At 37.7% G+C, this 19,128-nt stretch overlaps 1 protein-coding gene across 3 annotated transcripts in view; it reads right to left on the bottom strand.

Annotated features, from left to right (window-relative positions):
• Positions 1–19,128, bottom strand: part of LOC129279277 (mediator of RNA polymerase II transcription subunit 12-like protein) — a 52,820-nt gene that overhangs the window by 25,705 nt on the left and 7,987 nt on the right. For all 3 annotated transcript variants that reach the window (XM_064111676.1, XM_064111675.1, XM_064111677.1), the window contains exons 5-24: positions 18,891–19,001; positions 18,260–18,384; positions 17,320–17,590; positions 14,985–15,084; positions 13,930–14,066; positions 13,022–13,153; positions 12,418–12,547; positions 11,336–11,550; positions 10,146–10,865; positions 9,420–9,583; positions 7,679–7,787; positions 6,653–6,783; positions 6,156–6,269; positions 4,946–5,087; positions 3,911–4,046; positions 3,078–3,386; positions 2,278–2,558; positions 1,726–1,830; positions 969–1,207; positions 299–469 (exon numbers count right to left, since the gene is read on the bottom strand). In XM_064111676.1, coding sequence (XP_063967746.1) covers positions 299–469; positions 969–1,207; positions 1,726–1,830; positions 2,278–2,558; positions 3,078–3,386; positions 3,911–4,046; positions 4,946–5,087; positions 6,156–6,269; positions 6,653–6,783; positions 7,679–7,787; positions 9,420–9,583; positions 10,146–10,865; positions 11,336–11,550; positions 12,418–12,547; positions 13,022–13,153; positions 13,930–14,066; positions 14,985–15,084; positions 17,320–17,590; positions 18,260–18,384; positions 18,891–19,001 — 3,842 coding nt within the window. The remainder of the gene's footprint in view (positions 1–298; positions 470–968; positions 1,208–1,725; positions 1,831–2,277; positions 2,559–3,077; positions 3,387–3,910; positions 4,047–4,945; positions 5,088–6,155; positions 6,270–6,652; positions 6,784–7,678; positions 7,788–9,419; positions 9,584–10,145; positions 10,866–11,335; positions 11,551–12,417; positions 12,548–13,021; positions 13,154–13,929; positions 14,067–14,984; positions 15,085–17,319; positions 17,591–18,259; positions 18,385–18,890; positions 19,002–19,128) is intronic.

Below are 19,128 nucleotides of genomic sequence, written 5' to 3' on the forward strand. Positions count from 1 at the left end.
GGTGACTCACTGGCAATTTTTGGCTATAGCCAAGGATACAAATAAAAATGATAAAGCATTAGATAACTGTGAGAAGTAGAACTTTCTTCAAGGAATGTGCAGGAACATCAAAAGACTTTCTCTAAGTTCCTTCTCACTCTCAAGGCAGGTCACCAATAGACTAGAGAAACTCTCAACAAGAATGTCTAGTGACCCACTTTGGACTAACAGACCTTATTCATTCCTTGTCTCTTCAGTGATTTTTAGTTCTGTACATCATGAAAGTTTGAGAAGACTGAATTTATCACCAACAACCTACCTTCTTTGACCCTGTTTGTCCTTATCTTTGCTTGATGGCTTGGAAGTCCAGGTTTGACCAACACTCTCCAGGATGTTCCCAGCTTGCTTCAAGACCCTTCCCTGGACTGAGCTAGGAAGCTTGGAGATCAGAGGGGCTACTAACCACACACTGCTGTTGGCTGGGTCAGATCTGTAACAGGTCAAATCAATTGGGAATTACATATCTTACCATGATATATGTTTCTTTGAAAGAAGTCTGCTGGATGTTAATAGACCTATCCATTTGTCTAACCTTTGAGGCAGGTCAACGATAGAGAAAGTAACAGGTAAACATCGAACTCAAAGGCAGAAAAGGTAAGAAGTCAACTGAATCATTGTAATTGTAGGACACCTTCTTTCTGTACATCATTTCCATGGCTTATATCAGGAAATACATAGTTTAAAAAATAGCAATGGCAATTAATCTCTCCTGAATTTAATGTTGATATACAGTACATGTACTAGTATTCCATATCTTGTTGTGTTACATCTCATATTACTGATATCCAAAGAAAAGAAATCACACTTCTCTGAAACTAAACTAAAGAAGACAAATGGAAAGACCGCTAAAAGCTAAGTATGTCAGATCCACAGCCACCTTCACTAGTAACATAACAATTCAGTTTCAAATGAGAATGCTGTCAACTTACTTTGAGTCCTGATTCCCTTTCTGGTTAGCTCCTGAGCTGCGCCTGCTACTACTACCACCACCGCTGCTTGATCCACCTTTACTAGAGCTCTGTTCATCCTCTGGGGTCAACTGGAAAACCTCGATGGTTGCTTTGGCGATGTTCTCAAGCAGAGAGTTGTTCTCTGAGGCAGAGGGACACTGTTTGAGCATCAGCTGGAGCTCCAACCAAGAGACCCGTAAGGTCCACTGGTTCAAATTCTAAAGGCAGGGTGAAATTAAAAATGAAAAGAATGAATATGATTTGTATTCACTAATTGATTTTGGCTAGACTCTCTGGCAGAGAGTTGTTCTCCAATGACAAGGGACACAGTTTTGAGTATCAGCTGGAATTCCAAGATTGTAAGTGTATGGTGAAAATGACAAATTAAGATTTTTATTTACTAGTGAATGGAAGAAGCAAGTGGAGAAGGAGAGTAGAAGGGTTGGATTGAGGATAGAGGATACATAGAATTGTGCAAAGTGGAGGGAAGGGGAAGAAGTGATTGCTGCTCATGTGGGAGATTTCCAGCCTCCGTTATTCAATTGGCATAGAACCAGATTTTACACAATGAACTACTGACTGACTAAGTCATAACTGCGGGAGGGAAGGAATGCATCTTTTCCGAGAGCACTTCTGTCCTTAGATGAGAATGACATAAATTTGTACTTTGCAAAGAGCAAAATGTATTGACAATCTGGTGCAAAAAGATGAAATTGAAAAAAAGAGAAGAAGATACCTTTAGTATGCGGGTGATAATAGTCTTCTGATCAGCGTCTGAGCCTCCATCTCCAATGGTTGATGTCCCACTCGGGTAGCAAATCAACTGAAGAAGGTAGTGGATCTACAAATAAACACAAAATATAATGAGACGAATGCAATATCACTCTAATGGGGTGTTGCAAGAAACTTGCAATCAATTCCAAGTCTACTTTTGGTTCCTAAATCAATCACATGTCTTGCAATTAATTGCAAATTCAGGATTGATTGCTAATCTGCTTCTTGAAATTAGGTAAGTAAATTGAGTTGCTACAGCTAATTTCATATTTTGCCATACAATATTTGCAATTGATTGAAAACACTTTCTTGCAAAACCCCCTAAGACTGTTAGATACAATCGATCAACAAAAAAGTGCACTGAGTATGGTAGAGCCTTCAAGATTTATTAATAAAATTTGAGCGATCACAGAAAAGCCTTAAGGTTTGAATATTATTATTACCTGTTTGTATCACAGATCTCATGCATTAAGAGCTACATGTACATAAAAGTGGATTTTTTCTTTTATCATACCTGTTTATGTGATAGATACTGATCCAGGAGTACTTCATTGGTCCATAGATTCTCTTGATCCTTGAGGAATGTTTCCCTGACCCAGTTCTGACTGCAGATTGTCTTCAGGGTGTACTTGGCATAGTTACTCAGACTGGCTGTCGACATGTTACCAGAGGACTTGGTACCCTGGCCGAACCCCTCCTCCTGGTTGCCCCCTTCTCGGCCTTCTCTCCCTCCAAAGTCATCGAAGGAGCCGAAGAGGCTTGAGGAGGAGCCTCCTCCTCCAACAGCAGCATCACCTGTTAGAGGAAACATTGGTAAATATACATCATTCAAACATGAAGATCACTTGTGGTTATAAACTCAAAATAAGTTCAAATAGAATCCATTGGAATTAGCACCCAGGTGTTACAATGTAGTGTACATGAAAAAAAACAAATGTGCTAAATGATTTCGATACAAAATGTGTAACTGATGAGAAATGAGGAAATAGGCATGGCATTCAAGCCAATTGTTTTTTTTTTCAAAGCAAAAATAATAATACACTGTCCCACATGTGCTTTTCTGTGCTAGCGATCATTAACATGACAAATTTTCAGCTATGATTTCACAATTGCACAAAAAGTTTATGTAACAGATCTTGATTGACCATATATATATGTATGGTGATATGGTGACAATCATGATTTATATTGAAGCCACTACTCATTATCTCTGTTCATAAGACAAGCACATGTATTTAAGATCTGAGCCTTGAGATGGGAGCCTTCAATTAACATGAACATGAATAAAAGTCAAGGCAAGGTAGGATGACTTACCCAGCAGAAGAATGGCCTTCAAGACACCAACCAAAGCATCAACAGTGATGCTGCTATGAGCAGAGTCCAGCATATGACGATCACAGGTCGTCTTGATGAACCTAACCGCTCCACCACCACCAGCTCCACCACTACCACCGCCTCGTCCCCCTTCTCCAGGGGCGGGATTGGGGTTATTACCCCCACTGGTGCTTGAGGAGCCGGTGGAGGGCAGGGTGGGAGTCTCTTGAGAGGTGCAGAAGAGGCAGAGGAGCAGGTGGCACATCAGCCTTGCTCCCGGTTCGGCATCGGGATCAGCTATGGATGCACCTGAGATGAATAAATTATAGGAAAAACTGAGTATGCGTATGCCGGTGATAAGAAAAAAAATATATATAAGAAGGTGTGATAAGAAGGTGTGCATTTCAGCAAAAATATTTCTTTACCTTTCTTGCCTCCAAATACCAAAATCAATCTAGCATCACAATGGTCTAAATCAAGAATTGGTATCTTAAAACAAGGATTTTTAATTTTGAGGTGGGCAGTTTGGGAAGGTAGGAGTGACCAAGAAGGTAATGGAAGGAAGAAGTGATGGAGGGGAGTAGGAGGGTTGGTTGGACTGTGAATGAAGAATGTACTGAATTTGAAGGAGGGGGTTAAGGGTGATTGTGGGGATTTTCAGCCCCCACTGTTGACAGAGCCACATGCTGCTGCTACTACTGCTACTACTACTACTATCACCTCCATAACTACTGCCACCACTACTACTTCTCTTACAACTTTGGGTACATGACCGAATTAATATAGGCAATACAATCCAATATATAATAACTTCCTCTGACAATGCAACTTACCAGAGATGCCAGGGTTGGCAGCAATAAGGGAAGCAAGAGCAACGTGATCTACCACATCCTCCAGCGAGAAGCAATGTCTGGCAATCAAGATGGCGGTGAAGACTGCAATATTGTCATGGATTGAAAGATCACTCACCTGAAATAAGACAAAAATATTGAATTTGAATTTGAATAGGTATTTATTCAAATCCACATGGCAGTCTAAAGCTGATATGGGTGGAATTAACATCATATAAAAAATGCAACAAAGAATAAAAATATTGTGGGACTGAAATTTCACAGGAATCATTGGCAAGTAATAAAATATATAGATATATATATATACAATGCTTAATACTTGTGGCAATAAACCTCTGCTTCTTAAAATTTCCTCAAATATATCATAACTACATAATTCAGGGCAGTGTTTCATGAAACAGAAAGTCAGTGATTTTCATAGACTTTTGCTATAAACTACCAAAATGCCTGCATTTGATTGGTTGATAGCATATTTGTCGATGAAAATCACTCACTATTTGTTTCATGAAATACTCTCCAGGGGCCTGTTTCACAGAGGACTTGCAACTGTTGTAACTTTGCCATTATGGCAACTACCATGGTAACAGGGCTCAGCAGCCAATCATAATCAAGGTTTCCATGGTAGTTGTCATAATGGCAAAGTTTCAACAGTTGCAAGTCCTTTATGAAATGGGCCCAAGATGTCAATACATAAAGATATTTTGGGAATTTGAATAGTTTTAATAATGACCTTGCAATGCAGAGAAGAAACAGTTTATTCTGTGGGGGAAAAAAACAGCAACAACTACATAGCATGGGCATAATGCATTATTATACCATTCATGTACTGCATCAATAATAGTCTCAATAGGGCTTAAATTCATGCAAGGCCATCGCAGGCCATGGCCGTGGGTGCCCATCCTCATTGGCATTGGAGATCTGTTGTGCCATTTCCGTTAATTATTTTTCTCAATATGTGGCTTTGCCCCCAAAATATATGGCGCATTCTATTCTATGGTAAGAATACATGGAACTTACATCGACATTGCAGAGAAGGTCGTTGAACCCACAGCTGTGTATAGATGAACAACAGAGGGCCTTGAGTACCCCAAGCCATTCAGAGCTCAGCGTCGTACAGCTAGCGGTCAATTCAGCACACATGATAGAGAGATTGTTCAATCTGGAATTCAAACCAAGCAGGCAAAACAAAATATGTTTTTATTTTCGGGGGCTACTTATCACAACTTACTGCCTAAATCTGCAACATCGGGTGAGCTTTCACATTGCGATGGATGGGGATTTCCAGTGCTCAATTTTTCTTAGTTTCCAGTGCTCTTTTGAGCATTTTGGGGCTAAATCACCCCAGCCCCGGTGTAATATTTTCCCCCCTGAAACTAAGGTGAAATAGATTAGTTGGAAGAGTATTAATTGACTAGGTCCTCACGATACAAAGCACCGTGATTGATTGTAAGTCTGAGTTTTACAATCGACTGCATTTATCATTATGTATAATCAATTGTAAAATTGTTCACATCAACCCTAGGCACGCTAATGTTGCAATTTTACACATTTGTACAATTAAAATTAACAATCGTGATAAATAGTTTCCTCCATTTCATACCTTTCTACAGGAAAAGCTAATAAGAGGCTATGAGTCTTGGGTAACGCCTATACAATTATGCAAATCTAGATTTATAGAAAATATCTTAAAACAATTGTCATAATCATTCCGCCAGAATCAATTTAGCACGAAATCAACCAAACAATACCAGGAAAGAATTTATTGTGAATCAAGCTATGGTACATGAATTCCACAATGACAGAAGATACTTGTTAAAAAACCTTTTAAGTATCCTTTGAAACCTGTCAATATTGTATACTCAAGTATCAATGTCGGAGTATTTCAATAATAATAATAATAATAATAATAGCTGGATTTATAAAGCGCTTTTTGCCTGAGGATACAAAGCGCTGCTATTATTACCCCGGCTTTAGCTCGAGCTACATGTACCATCACCGGTGCTCAGTGCATGCAAGGAATTACTCCTGCCGGGTACCCATTCGCCTCACCTGGGTCGAGTGCAGCACAGTGTGGATAAATTTCTCGCTGAAGGAAAACACGCCATGGCTGGGATTTGAACCCACGACCCTCTGTTTCAAAGGCAAAGTGAGAACCACTAGACCACGACGCACCCAATATAACTACTGTATCATGTATTCTATTTGAAAGTATTTTTGTTTGACTTACTTCTCAGGATCTGCATTGCAAATGGCAAGAAGGGCATTGCACACAAAGCTATATCTATCTCCTGGATTATCATTCAGCTGACGACCCAAAGATGATTGCTTGAATTCACGACCCCTGCAACAACAAAAAAAATAATCATCACTTTTGGTGAAATTAACAGGATGCTTTTGTTTCGAAGCGATCTGGATATGGCAACTGTTCTGAGGAAAGCTGAGAAAAGACAGCACATACGTGTACCGATCGCAAAGGAAATAAAAATGTTTCATCATTATACTTGTTAAAATAAAAACCATTTCAATACCACATTCACCATCACCAACATCACCAGCCATCATCACCACCATGATCATCATGATCATCATAAACATCATCATCATCATCAATACCATTTTCATCATCATCATCATCATCATCATCATCATCACCATCATCACCATCATCATGATCACCATCATCATGAACATCATCATCATCCTCCTCCTCCTCCTCTTCCTTACCTAGGATTATCAATGTACTCCTGCATGAAGTCTTGGTTCCATCGTGAGTTTGATTCAGAGGGTGTGATGCTAGTATAGAGAGCCTGCTTCACCTTGTTGGCGACACTGCTAAACAAGTCTGAGAACTTGGACTGAAGCAAAGAGAGACAAACATTAAATTCAGTATATTGATATGAATCTATCCCATGCGGGCTTAGTGAACAAAACTCAGCAATCAAGCATAACCATGGAATAAATCACTTATAACTAAATTTTCCAATTTCCAATTTTCCAAGCAGAAAAGCTTATTGAAGACTAGACAATGATTGCAAAGATATTTTCCCCCTTATTTTAGAATTTCCTTTTTAAAATTTCTCTTTCTTTGTTTTTTTTCCCTTTTGTTTACCAGGTAATTCATTTCGTTTTTCGGATGACAATAATGAAAATAATTAACATGCACCATTTATATAGCACTTAATTCAAATGTTTGTAAGTGCTGCATGTATGATTACAGGCCAACATTAAACCGAAATAGGGATGGCTGCTTGAAGGGTTAAACATTGCTCTAATTCCTAAAAGTCCAGCAGCATCGTGTGTGTGTGTGGGGGTGACACTTGACTGTGAGAAGAGGGTTCCCAGCTTTTCAAAAAACAAAATTCCCTGATAAATTAAAAAAATTTCCTGATAATTATTTAAACCCATCCCCAGTTTTGAATGTTTTCTAAGTTGTTGCAGTGAATTACATGTATTTTCAGTATAAAAACAATAATGTAAAACTAATTACTAGTAGTACCACCATAACCAGTCATTCAATGGATGTTGTTTTGATATGCAACAACATATACCAGAGTCTGACTGACTACCGTGCTTTCGACTTTTGGATGATCAAATTTCCCTGTTTTTTCCCCTAATTTGAGGCATTTTCCCCTGATTTGAGGTATTTTATATCAAATTCCCTGATTTTTCACTGACTGGAAAAAAGTAAATTAATTTTCCCTGATTTCCCTGATGGACTGGGAACCCTGGAGAAGAATACATAAAACTCACCTTAAGATGACTACAGGAAGTGTAGAGGTCATAGAGATAAGCCAGGATACAGCGCTCAGCCGAAGTACAGTTGGTTACATTACTCACATGTTTGACCACACCACACAATCTGCCAAATACAATTCACATAATAGAGTCAACTCTTATTGTATTGTATTACACTATGGAACAGCATGATGACTTCAGAATTTACATTTCTATTTTTTTTTTTTTTAATTATTGTTCATGTGTATATTTTACTTTCTGTAAGTGTTAAGAGCACTGAAAGGTGGACCTGTGTGTTATATATGTACAAGTAGCCACTTATTATTAAGACGATGGAAATGATCTCTACAATTTGCAGACACAGATAATCAGAAAATACACTTTCCCAATTCGGTGGATTCACAATACTGTGTGCCACCTATTGTTTGCAGCAGACAGGCCGAAATTTGCAATGCCTTATGGGAAAAAGTCGACATCTGTTGTTTGCACGTGCTAGTGCATGTATGCGATATGCTGCACTGGCTGACAAGGTTCAGCCGGCTTGCATAAAATCAAGCTTTTTACAAGGGTCCAAGAGTTGGGAGAGAAATTCGCCACATATTTATTTGCGAAATTTAGACCGTTTTTGGTGAATTCTTCCTCCGCATTTGCCATATGGTTTTCATGTTTGAAGCATTACAGTCACATTACAGACACTAGCGCACTGTGCGCTGCCTGTGCCCGAAGTCGACTCCGAAGTTTGCCTGTCCACTACACCCCGCTGTATTCACTGTATTGTGAATCCACCGAATTACACGTATGATGGGGGGGTATTGTGAATCCACCGAATTATGATGTAATTATGATTGTAAACCTATTGATTTGAAAGAGGAAGAAAATAAATATTACTCAAAAAAAAAAATGATGAGGCAACTTAATACAGGTCAAAGACCAATGCCATCTGTGAACGACAGGGAAGTAACAAGTGGTTGAGCAAGAAGTGTTAACCTTTTTTCGCAATAAATCTGCCGCTTGAAATTTTTTGACCGCGTCGCTCGCTGGCTTTTTACTTTCAAGTCTCGCGCAACTTTTGAGACCAAAATTGTGACCCCCGGGTATGCGGTTCCAAAATTATGCAACGTTTTGTAAGTGCATGCAGACCCAAAATTACTCAAAAACGTGAATTTGTGTACAAATCCAATGCAACTAGTGTTTTTAGCCAAAATTCATAAATGTATCATTATTTTTCCTTTTACTGCTTAAAATAAATTTTATCTTTTTTATGGTCAAAATAAAGTCCCCGACAATTTCCATTGAAAAAACAATAAAAAACAAAAAGTCAAAAAACAAAGAAATACATAAGAAATTTAGAAAACAATAGAATACATAAGAAAATAAATGTGATGTTGAAATTATTGAAAAATAAATTTGATCAGATGCCTATCTAGAGTATGTGAAACAAAAATTAGCATTTTAGGGGCATTATTTTATTAATTAAATCAAACTTATAATTTTACGCATAAATTAGCATAATTAATGAGCAATGAGATTTTTCGCAGAATTTGATATTATAGTTTTGTAGATAATGCCATGGGTAATGCGCGTGCCAATTTTCGTCGCGATCAACGGCCGAGATCATAAGGGGGGCTGAATCAGCCCCCCCCCCCCCCCCAGTCTTCTTAGGCATAGCCTAGTCTATTTAGGGTTAAGAAATCAAGTTTATTTTGCAGGTACAGTTACTTTTAAACTTTAGAGTAGTTATGATGTAGCAACTTACAGCTCAAAGACCGTTGCCGTCTGTTCTGGAAACACCAGCAAGCATGCCTGGAAACGACGGAGCACTGCTACTATGGTCAAACAGAGATTGGTGCAGTATGTCCCACTCTGCGGTGATTTCCTTCTCATCAACTCATGCTCAACACGACTCATGTGAGATAACATCTGAAAATACACAAAATCAAATATACAGAGAAAAAATTCATGCAAGACAATTTCAATATATTGGCCAAAAAAATAATAAAGATATGAGTTAGATTCTGCCCGAAGATGCCTTAATACATGTATATTTTTCTCATCATTTATTTGGCAAACACTCTGAAGTAAATTTAAGAGCTGTATGGATGGATTTTGCTTTCATTGCAATTCTATGAAATATTGAATGACTAAAGAACACATCTGGAAATTTAAATGCCTTGCATTCACTGATAAGATCATATTAAGCTTTTGACAAATATGAAACTTTGAAGAAAGAAGAGAACTGATATTTATTAATTAAAGACAAGGGGGAAAACAATTTTGTTACTGTACATTTTCTATCAAGTATGGTCTAAAATAACTGAAGTCAGGGTATTAGTTTTACATATACCAGAGAACTGACTTTACAATTTTTTGATGGCATTGCCAATGATTTACTTACAGTGTATACATGATAATGCATCATATATCAAACTCAAGAAATACGTTATTTAAACAGATTTTGAAGGACTCTACAGAAACAACAAACCTTGACAGCGAATTCCAGCAAGCCATTGATGTTGAGTGCATTCTCAAAGAGTTCAAACACGAGTGTAACCTGGTCAAAGGTGGGTGGTGTGTCCCTATTGCCCATACTGAATGACTGAACCTGATCCAAGACCCCGTTTGCACAAGACCCCGTCACCATGTGCTGATCAAAGTAACACAGCGCAAGAAACCTCTGCATCGCCTCCTCCTTGTTGATCATCGGTTCGTCGGACTTGGACACCTTCTTGCCCTTTGACCCTTCACCTTTACCACCTCCTTGGGTGAGGATCTTCAGTAAGTCTTTCTGGACATGTTTGACCTGTTGCCTGGCTTCCATGCGGGCGCGACCAAAGCCGTAGAGGAGCACCGATCGTTGGTTACTCTCATGGTACACGGAGCCATCCTCGGTTGAGATGGGGAAGTGCTTCACGTAGAGCTGATGGCGATTGACGCGAGGTGCTTCCGGAGATGGAGACCTGTAATCCATGTCCGATTTCTTCTCCTCGTCGCTCTTGTCGCCGTCCATCGGACTGTCTTTCTCGTCATCGGAGATGTCCGACTGGGAGTCGGATTTTGATTGGATGGACTCGAGGAATTTTTCTTGAAAGGAGGAAGACTCCTTGCGAGGGGGTGGGGCAGGGGCAGGAGGGGGTTTGTCGTCAAGGTAACCATAGTCCTCATTGTCAGAGGAATCCTGCTTCTCTTCTCCATCATTCTTGGCCTATCAAAACAAAAATTACGTTTGATAATTTTAATCATTTGTAGGAAATTCTTTGAGGTGAAAACAAAGTAATCGGGTAAACAAACCTTTTCATCAATATCAAAATCATTGTCACAGTCATCTTTTATCACCATAAATATCTTGACCAACCGCTGATATCACCATCGTCATTATAATCATCTTCATCACCAATGTAATCACAATAATCATCATCTTCATCATCATCACCAACACCATCATCACCATCATCATCACCATCACCATCACCATCACCATCACCATCACCATCATCATCATCATCATCATCACCATCATCATCATCAACCATCGTCATCATCACCACTACCACCAATGCCACCACCATTACCAACACCAAAATCCATTACCATCATCATCACCGAATTCACACTTATGAAAACATTATTTCTGGACATAATCTAAACCAATTACAAAGCATTCCACAAACTCACCTCACTCTTAACACCTGCACCTCCATCGTTCCTCTGGCTCCCTGGACCCCCTATGAATGCCCCTGTCTGAGGGACAGGGGTGGTAGTCAGGTCACCCCTGGAGATCAGGGTACACATGTAGGAATCATGGGAGAATACCTCACACCGGATCAGTTCACCAAAGAGTAGGATTAGGTTGGCAAAGGCCTTCTTGTCATCAGCCGATGAATTGTCATCTGTAGAGAGTTTGAGATTGCAGAAGAAATAAGTGCATGGGCCATTTAATAAAATCTGTAAGTTATGCACAATTTATGTACCCTGGGGACATTTCATAGAAGGACTTGTCCGAGGTTGTATCCTATTTTACTTGTCAGTTACCATATCCACAGTGCTTCCCACCCAATCAAATTCAAGAAAATTTGTCAGATCTGACCAGACAACAAATGTTGATCAAAATGTTCTCCCGTTGTTTCTCTCTTTGCTGCTAAATGAGATTCTTATTCATTTTTATTTCCATCAGATGAAGTTGAATCTAATCTTTGTAGATTGACATTCCAACTGTAATTAAGTATCTGAATGGAAAATTCAATATCTTTCCAATTTGATTCAGGTTTTAAGAAATGCACTCCCATTATGTTAAAACAGGGGGAAAAGGAGGGAATCTCATTTTGCAAATGAAAGGGTAACCAGTCAAGGGTAAAATTGTATATAACAAATGACCAGCTTTATGAAAAGGAATGCTGTCTTTATGATTCAGAGTTGGAGTGAATTCTTCATTGAGGTTATTAATTTGTAAAACTTGAATCAATTCATAAAATCATACACTTCATGGAATGTACATATATCATTGAAGAATTTTATTTAGGGGAAAATCATATTTCATTATTAAAGAAAAACTGTCATGTGTTATTGTCACTGTAAATTGAACAAAATATGAAAAGGTTGAACTGTTTGGCAGCTTTCTTCATGGCCTATATCATTGGCTGAAATGTTTCCCGGGAAGACTTATCAGAATCGATAGATTGCCAGGAGTGTATCACAGCAGGGAGCTGGTTTCACAAATAATAATCATGGACATTTCAAAGAGCCGTATCAAGACTCACCAATCACAGGGGCTCTGACATCCAGGAAATGTTGAAGTAGAACTTGAAACACTGGGGTTGTTGATGCAGCAGGCATGGGGGAGATTGGTGCCATCTCTTTGTCTTCCATTCCTTCTGTTTCAGCCATTTTCTACAAGGAGATGGGATCATGTTTTACTTTTATGATTAATGCTTATTCACACTCATGGCATGCTTGGCTTACTTTAAATGCTTCCACTGAGTATTTTATCACAATAAAATGGTGGCCCCTTTTTAATAATATAAAATGTAGTACTGTATATAGTTAATGAGTTTATGAAATATAAATTGACCTCTTGAAAATGATATTCTACCATTCCTTCTTATTAATGGACACTTATCTAATTCAGAGAATATGAATGCTCTCTAAATTTTCCATTTATCTGAAGTATAAACACATAAGATCTCCTAATTTTTCTGTTCGAAAAGCAAGGATGATTTAGCTCCAATTTAGGAAAGCAATTGCATTGCCTAGTGGAATCAAGCAGTCAGTATACTAAGTATATCAGAATCATGGAATTCAGTAGGTCAACAGGTTGAAAGTCTGAAGATTGTTTCTGTCAACCGTTGCTCCAGTCCTACTCACCTCTGTTTCCATGTCGATGACGTATTTCTCTAGGAGCTGGGCTACAACAAGTGCTCTATGTTCACTCGTTCTTTCTGGACACACAGCCCATTGGCACAGCAGAAGCACTATAGGATCATCATTCTGCAAAGGCTGTAGAGAAAAACAAACAAAAATAATAATGAGCATAATAAATACAATTTATTACGCACCATATCCATCTTGTAAGAGATGCTCAAGGCGGACAAAAATAAAACATTCTGATGAAAATCAAGAGCTCTGTGTTCACGAGTCCATTCTGGACACACTGCCCATTGGCACAAGAGAAGTACTATAGGATCATCACTCTGAAGAGGCTGTATAGAAAACAAGAATTATATCATTCTAATGAAAATCTGGTCAATTTTAGCATTCAAATATATGAATAAGCTAAACAAATTTGTTTTAAAGAAGTGCATGCTTGCTCAGGATAGGGCAGCGTGGAGAACGTTTGTCCACTACCCCATACCAACATTTTTTCAAAAAATACCAAAACCCCCACCCCATCTGCAAACTATTAAATGTCATTCGGACTATTATTTTCATCTTTGATAAATATATATTTAATAGTTAAGAGGTGCTAGCATCAGAACAGTCAAAACATTGTATTTTCATATCATATTACCCCTACCCCCACCCATCCATCCCTCAAAAGTGAGACCCCCATCCCCTCCAATATAATGTACATTACCACTACCCCCACCCATCCATCCCTCAAAAGTGGGACCCCCCTCCCCTCCAGAATAATGTACATTACCACTACCCCCACCCATCCATCCCTCAAAAGTGAGACCCCCCCCCTCCAGAATAATGTACATTACCACTACCCCCACCCATCCCCCCCCCCAGTGAGAATCCCCCCCCCTTCCCCTCCAGAATAATGTACATACTTCTGGCGAGTCCTGTTTTTGATTATTCAGGAATATCTTGTTGTAGAGGGCATCTATTGAGTTACTAGCATCACAGCGATCAAAACAATGTCCGTCCAGCACTTCTAACGTCTGCAGTACTCTTGATATCGTGTGACCTGAACAAAACAAAAAAATAATTATCTCAATTTCATGGGAGTGCAAATGTGCCCAGATGAAGTACAAATAAATATGACTTGAGTGAATGCTACGTTAAAAAGCTTTTATCAGACCTAATTTCTTCAGATAAGAAAAAACATTTTAGATCATATTGTAATGATGGTATTTCTTTCATTCTGATCTCTTCTAAAAGCTAAAACATAGTTTGGTTTTAGCATGAATACTATTCCATGAAAATGAAAAGAATGAAATATGAATGCAAATAAGTGGGGTACGTCAGTTACTCTAAAAATTTCAATGAATTTCAATTTTCTTTTTGTCATCTTTGAGCAAAATGTGTGAGAGATGGGATGGGTAACAAGATTGGCCAACATAATTTCTAGTTTATCAAAATTACAATTCTTGTCTTTGGGAAGTGGGTTAGGATTAGCTGATAGTATTTAAATATATATATTTTTAAAAAACCTGATAATCTAATTACTCAGAGGTAAATGTAGTCTTTAACTACGAAATTAATTTCCAGTAACTGTTGGCTGGTTTCATGGCGCATAGGCACTGTATCATAAAAGATGCACGTAATCATACAATAAAGTCTATGACGATCAGTGAAAACAATTTATACTGTTACTTTAAATGTTCACATTATCTTTTCATGTGGCTGGGTCCTAGTCACAAACAACACACAAGATTCAACATTTATTTTATACCTCAATCATCATCACAAGTATTCTCATACATAATTAAAAAACAAAACAAGTTACACAAAAATTAATAAGAAAATATATTGACAGTTTGATGAGTCAAGAGAAAACATAGCTTATAAAAAATAAAAGAAATATCAAGATCCTACAGGCCAATCATTTTGACAATATAACAGTAACACTTTGGGGTTGATCTGGCTCTGTTTTTCATCTTACCAGCTGCGGATTCTTGGCATTTATCTGAGGACCACCTGACCTCTGCCCTTCTGCTTCTCATCTTGATCTGGTTTTCTGCCTGACGAATGCTGCTACGAATCTACAGAAAATACAGAGAAATAGATAAATAATTATCAAATAAAAAAATTCCAAGTCTTCCATCTTATATTTCAATTGTGGCAAGGGAGATGTCTTCACATTATTCAATCTCCCCAGCAAGCCTTTGATACTAGATTCTATAGTCCATGTTGAATTAACAATTTACAAGAAAAAAACATAGAGGCTGAGCTATTTTTTTTTCATCTGTTTCTACTTCTTTGTAAATGTGCCATAGACCTTCACTGGCTTGGTGGTGGAGTTGCCTTTTTAATAATGAAATACATGTAAATCAAGGAAAATGCATTATGTAATTTAAGACACTTCTTCAATATTTTCTTTATATTTGTTGTCTTTGCAAGAATTCCTTACCAATTTCACATGAAGTATTGTTTCTTACATTCAGTGGAAGACACCTTCCAACCAACATATTTAAAAAAAAACTTTTTATAGTCATTATCATTTACCTATTTCTCCCCTTCATTTAAAAAAAATATATATCACCATCGCCTCACACACTGGAAAGGGGGATGGGTAGCGTTTGCTCTGAGATGAACTCAAAATAGACACCTTGATTTTTCTAGTTTTCCATCCATCTCTACTTTTTTCTCATAATAAAAACAAAACATTCAGTGATGTATCTGCCACCAAATCCCAGGAAATTGCATCTTAGATTCCTCGCAAGACACACTTGATCATACAGGATTATCATATTAAATACAACAGATTCTTCACTCAAAATGGAGAGGTGAGTGAACCAAGATTATGAAAGATAAGGAAAATTTCATGAAGCATCTTTTCAGATGAGCCAATCAGATACAAGGATTTCAGTAGCTTATAACAGATAATCAGAGAAAATCATTGACAACTTGTTTCATGAAATGTCCCCTAAATGTCAAAGTCATGAGGGATGAAGGAATAAATTTAATATGCAGACTGGTTATAAAAGAAGAAGGTAGATGTGTGATATGTTATTTATGGAAATTTATTCAATGATGTAAATTGCATTTCATTTGGTAGCCTACATTCATTAGTATGCATACAATTCACTATTAATCTACGGATCAATGTCTTTCTAAATCAGATGGATTCCAAAACTTTAATTAAATCATCTATCCAGCTTATTTTCTTTCAGGGGATATTTCTTGAAAGATAATGACATTCATGGAAGTGCAAATACAGACAAGGAAGCATAAAGATAAATACAGAAACAACCAAAAAGAAAGACAGATACACATAAAAACAGAACATACAAATATTGAATTGTAAAACAGCCCAATAACAATCATCCCAATAAACAATGCAATGCAATGATACCCCCACTTAGAAACTGACGAAGCAATTTTGCATGGGCATTAAGCAGGCAGATAACATCCCCCATCCCCCTCCCCTTCCGGAAGGAAAGAGGTATAAGGGTAGACAAAGACGTGAAGAAACTCTCACTCCAATCCAGTGATAGAGTAAGACAATCATACACAAACCAAACATACCTAGTTACAATTAATGAGACAAAGAGCCACAAAGCAAACATACCCATAGACAATGAGACAAACAGACATGAAACAAACCTACCTAGATACAATCAAACTGTACAGACCAAACATGCTGGGTGGTATTCTAATAATCAAACCTAGGATTAACCCTGATCTTTACTAAAATTCAAACCACACTCCTATGGAATGCTTGCTTCGTAATACTTCTTCTATTTTCTTGTAATATATTACGTATCAATTAATTCATTCAAATAGATTATATTTTTTGTATTATCATACTCTTCCATATTCTGGACTCGATTAATTTCTTGAAAATTTTTGCAGCAGGATAAGAATAATTTTCACTGGTGAATAAGTTGACAACTAGCACTCCATAAAACTGTGGTTTATAAAAATAATAAAGTTAACCCAGGTTTAACTAAACCATGGCTATCAGAATACTACCCAGTGTGATGCAATGAGACAAACAGACAAGAACCAAACATACCTACATTTTATGAAAATACATTATATTAATGTCAAACTGTATGTATGCAGATATGAGACAAACAGACAAGAACAAAACATACCTACATTCTATGAAAATATATTATATTAATGTCAAACTGTATGTATGCAGATATGAGACAAACAGACAAGAACAAAACATACCTACATTCTATGAAAATACATTATATTAATGTCAAACTGTATGTATGCAGACATGAGACAATTAGATACATTGATACAAAGAGACACAAACCCACCTGATGATTCTGTATGGAGATGCTACCAGGAAGGGGCAGTAGGGACGGCGGGCAGGGTAGGATGTCCAACGGTGACCCAGGCACGCTGTAGTTCTTGCTCTCACCTAGGTTGATCCACACCAGGGCACTGGGACAGCGCAGCGTGACCGCCTGAAGAATGCAGCTAAGACCTAGGATGATGGAGTGATGCTGGGGACAGCTGCGGAACTCGGCCAGGATGCTGGCTAGGGCATGCTGGGAATGGGACGGAGGGTTGGATGGCATCTGGGCGCTGATGATCAGAAGGGGTAATATAAAACAGTATTAAGGGACAGTGGTTTTCCATTTTATGAAAATAGTCTTCTGTTTCTGAAAACCTGTAATACCGTTTTAAAATTGATCTGAAATGGTAATTCCATTTAAACATAGAAAATGAATAAAGCTAATACATGGATTCCATTTTTCACATGAAAGAACCCAAAAACGGATTGTCCATCGTGATTTATCTGCAAACAGAAAATCAATGTCCCTATTAAGACATTCACTCATCTTATAATTTTTGTATAACATTCTTTCATGGCATTCATGACATTGATTTCATATCTAAATATAAAACTTTAACATTGAGAAACAAACTTTATCACTTAGGATATTAAAGCAGAGATGAATTATTAAAACCAATGCTACATCATTACATAGCCCTGAAAATGATGTTGCTGAAGCATAAAGAAAATCAACATCAAAACCAAGAATATGTACGGTATGGATAATGCTATAACTTTATTCAAGATTTACCATAATATATGTTTAAGCTCTGAGTAAATTGATATTTCTTCCCTCTACATTATGCCAATACTTGAGGAATTAAAGAAGCAATGGTTATCGGGTAATATTTTTTTTGTAGAACAGACGTTTGTCTCCCTCAGCAGTGATATACAATACGTCAATTTAAAGGACTTACTTGCTAGATGTATTGAGATGTGGTGAATGGGGTCTAGATTCAGAGCACATGGATGTTAGACGCCGAGCACAGACGTAGGCAAGACGACGGGAGAGCAGCTGACTCTTCAGAAACTCCTCCAAATACTAAAGAAAAAGACACATGAATACCATGGATGATACATTTGAATATTCAATTCAATTAATGCAATTTATTTATTTATTTTCATAGTAATCACTATGATGCATTCAACACCGACAACCCAATATTACTACACAGATGGGAATGTATATCCCATTTCATGATTTAGACTAACTGAAAATGACTATCAACTAAAAGATTTTGATTTTTTGTTTCAAGCATTAATCATTTTGGAAGTTTTTAAAATTAGTTTTAAAATGTGTTGTACCCCATCTCAGTAACGTAAGTATTATCCTTTTTTACTTGAACACTTAATCTACCAATTTAATGATTGCATATACATCAGAGAGCTACAAAGAGACATTTCAGGAGGGGGAGGGGTGGAAATATCGGAAGGGAGGGGTGGGCATCAGAGAGTGCTATAAAGTGTACATGTATGTCATCATTGGCACCAGGAGGGGGAAAGGAGGAGGAAGGAGAGAGAGGGTGGGAGGGATGTAGAATCTCTTACCTGGACGACAAACGGTAGTAAGAATCTGAAAGTACTGTCATCATTAGTGTTAACCTTCTCCAAAGTGTCAACAAGCCAGGAGAGATAGTCATGGCATTCCAACATCCCTTCCTAAAAAACAACAAAATAAAAAGAAAATAAATTCTCAAGCTACTACACCAAAATACCTAATTAGAGGACGTCATACAGAGACATAAATAATTACAATCATTAATCAGGCCCAATGCTAATATATTTT

Source organism: Lytechinus pictus, chromosome 16, assembly GCF_037042905.1.
Source record: "Lytechinus pictus isolate F3 Inbred chromosome 16, Lp3.0, whole genome shotgun sequence".
NCBI classification, from domain to species: domain Eukaryota; kingdom Metazoa; phylum Echinodermata; class Echinoidea; order Temnopleuroida; family Toxopneustidae; genus Lytechinus; species Lytechinus pictus.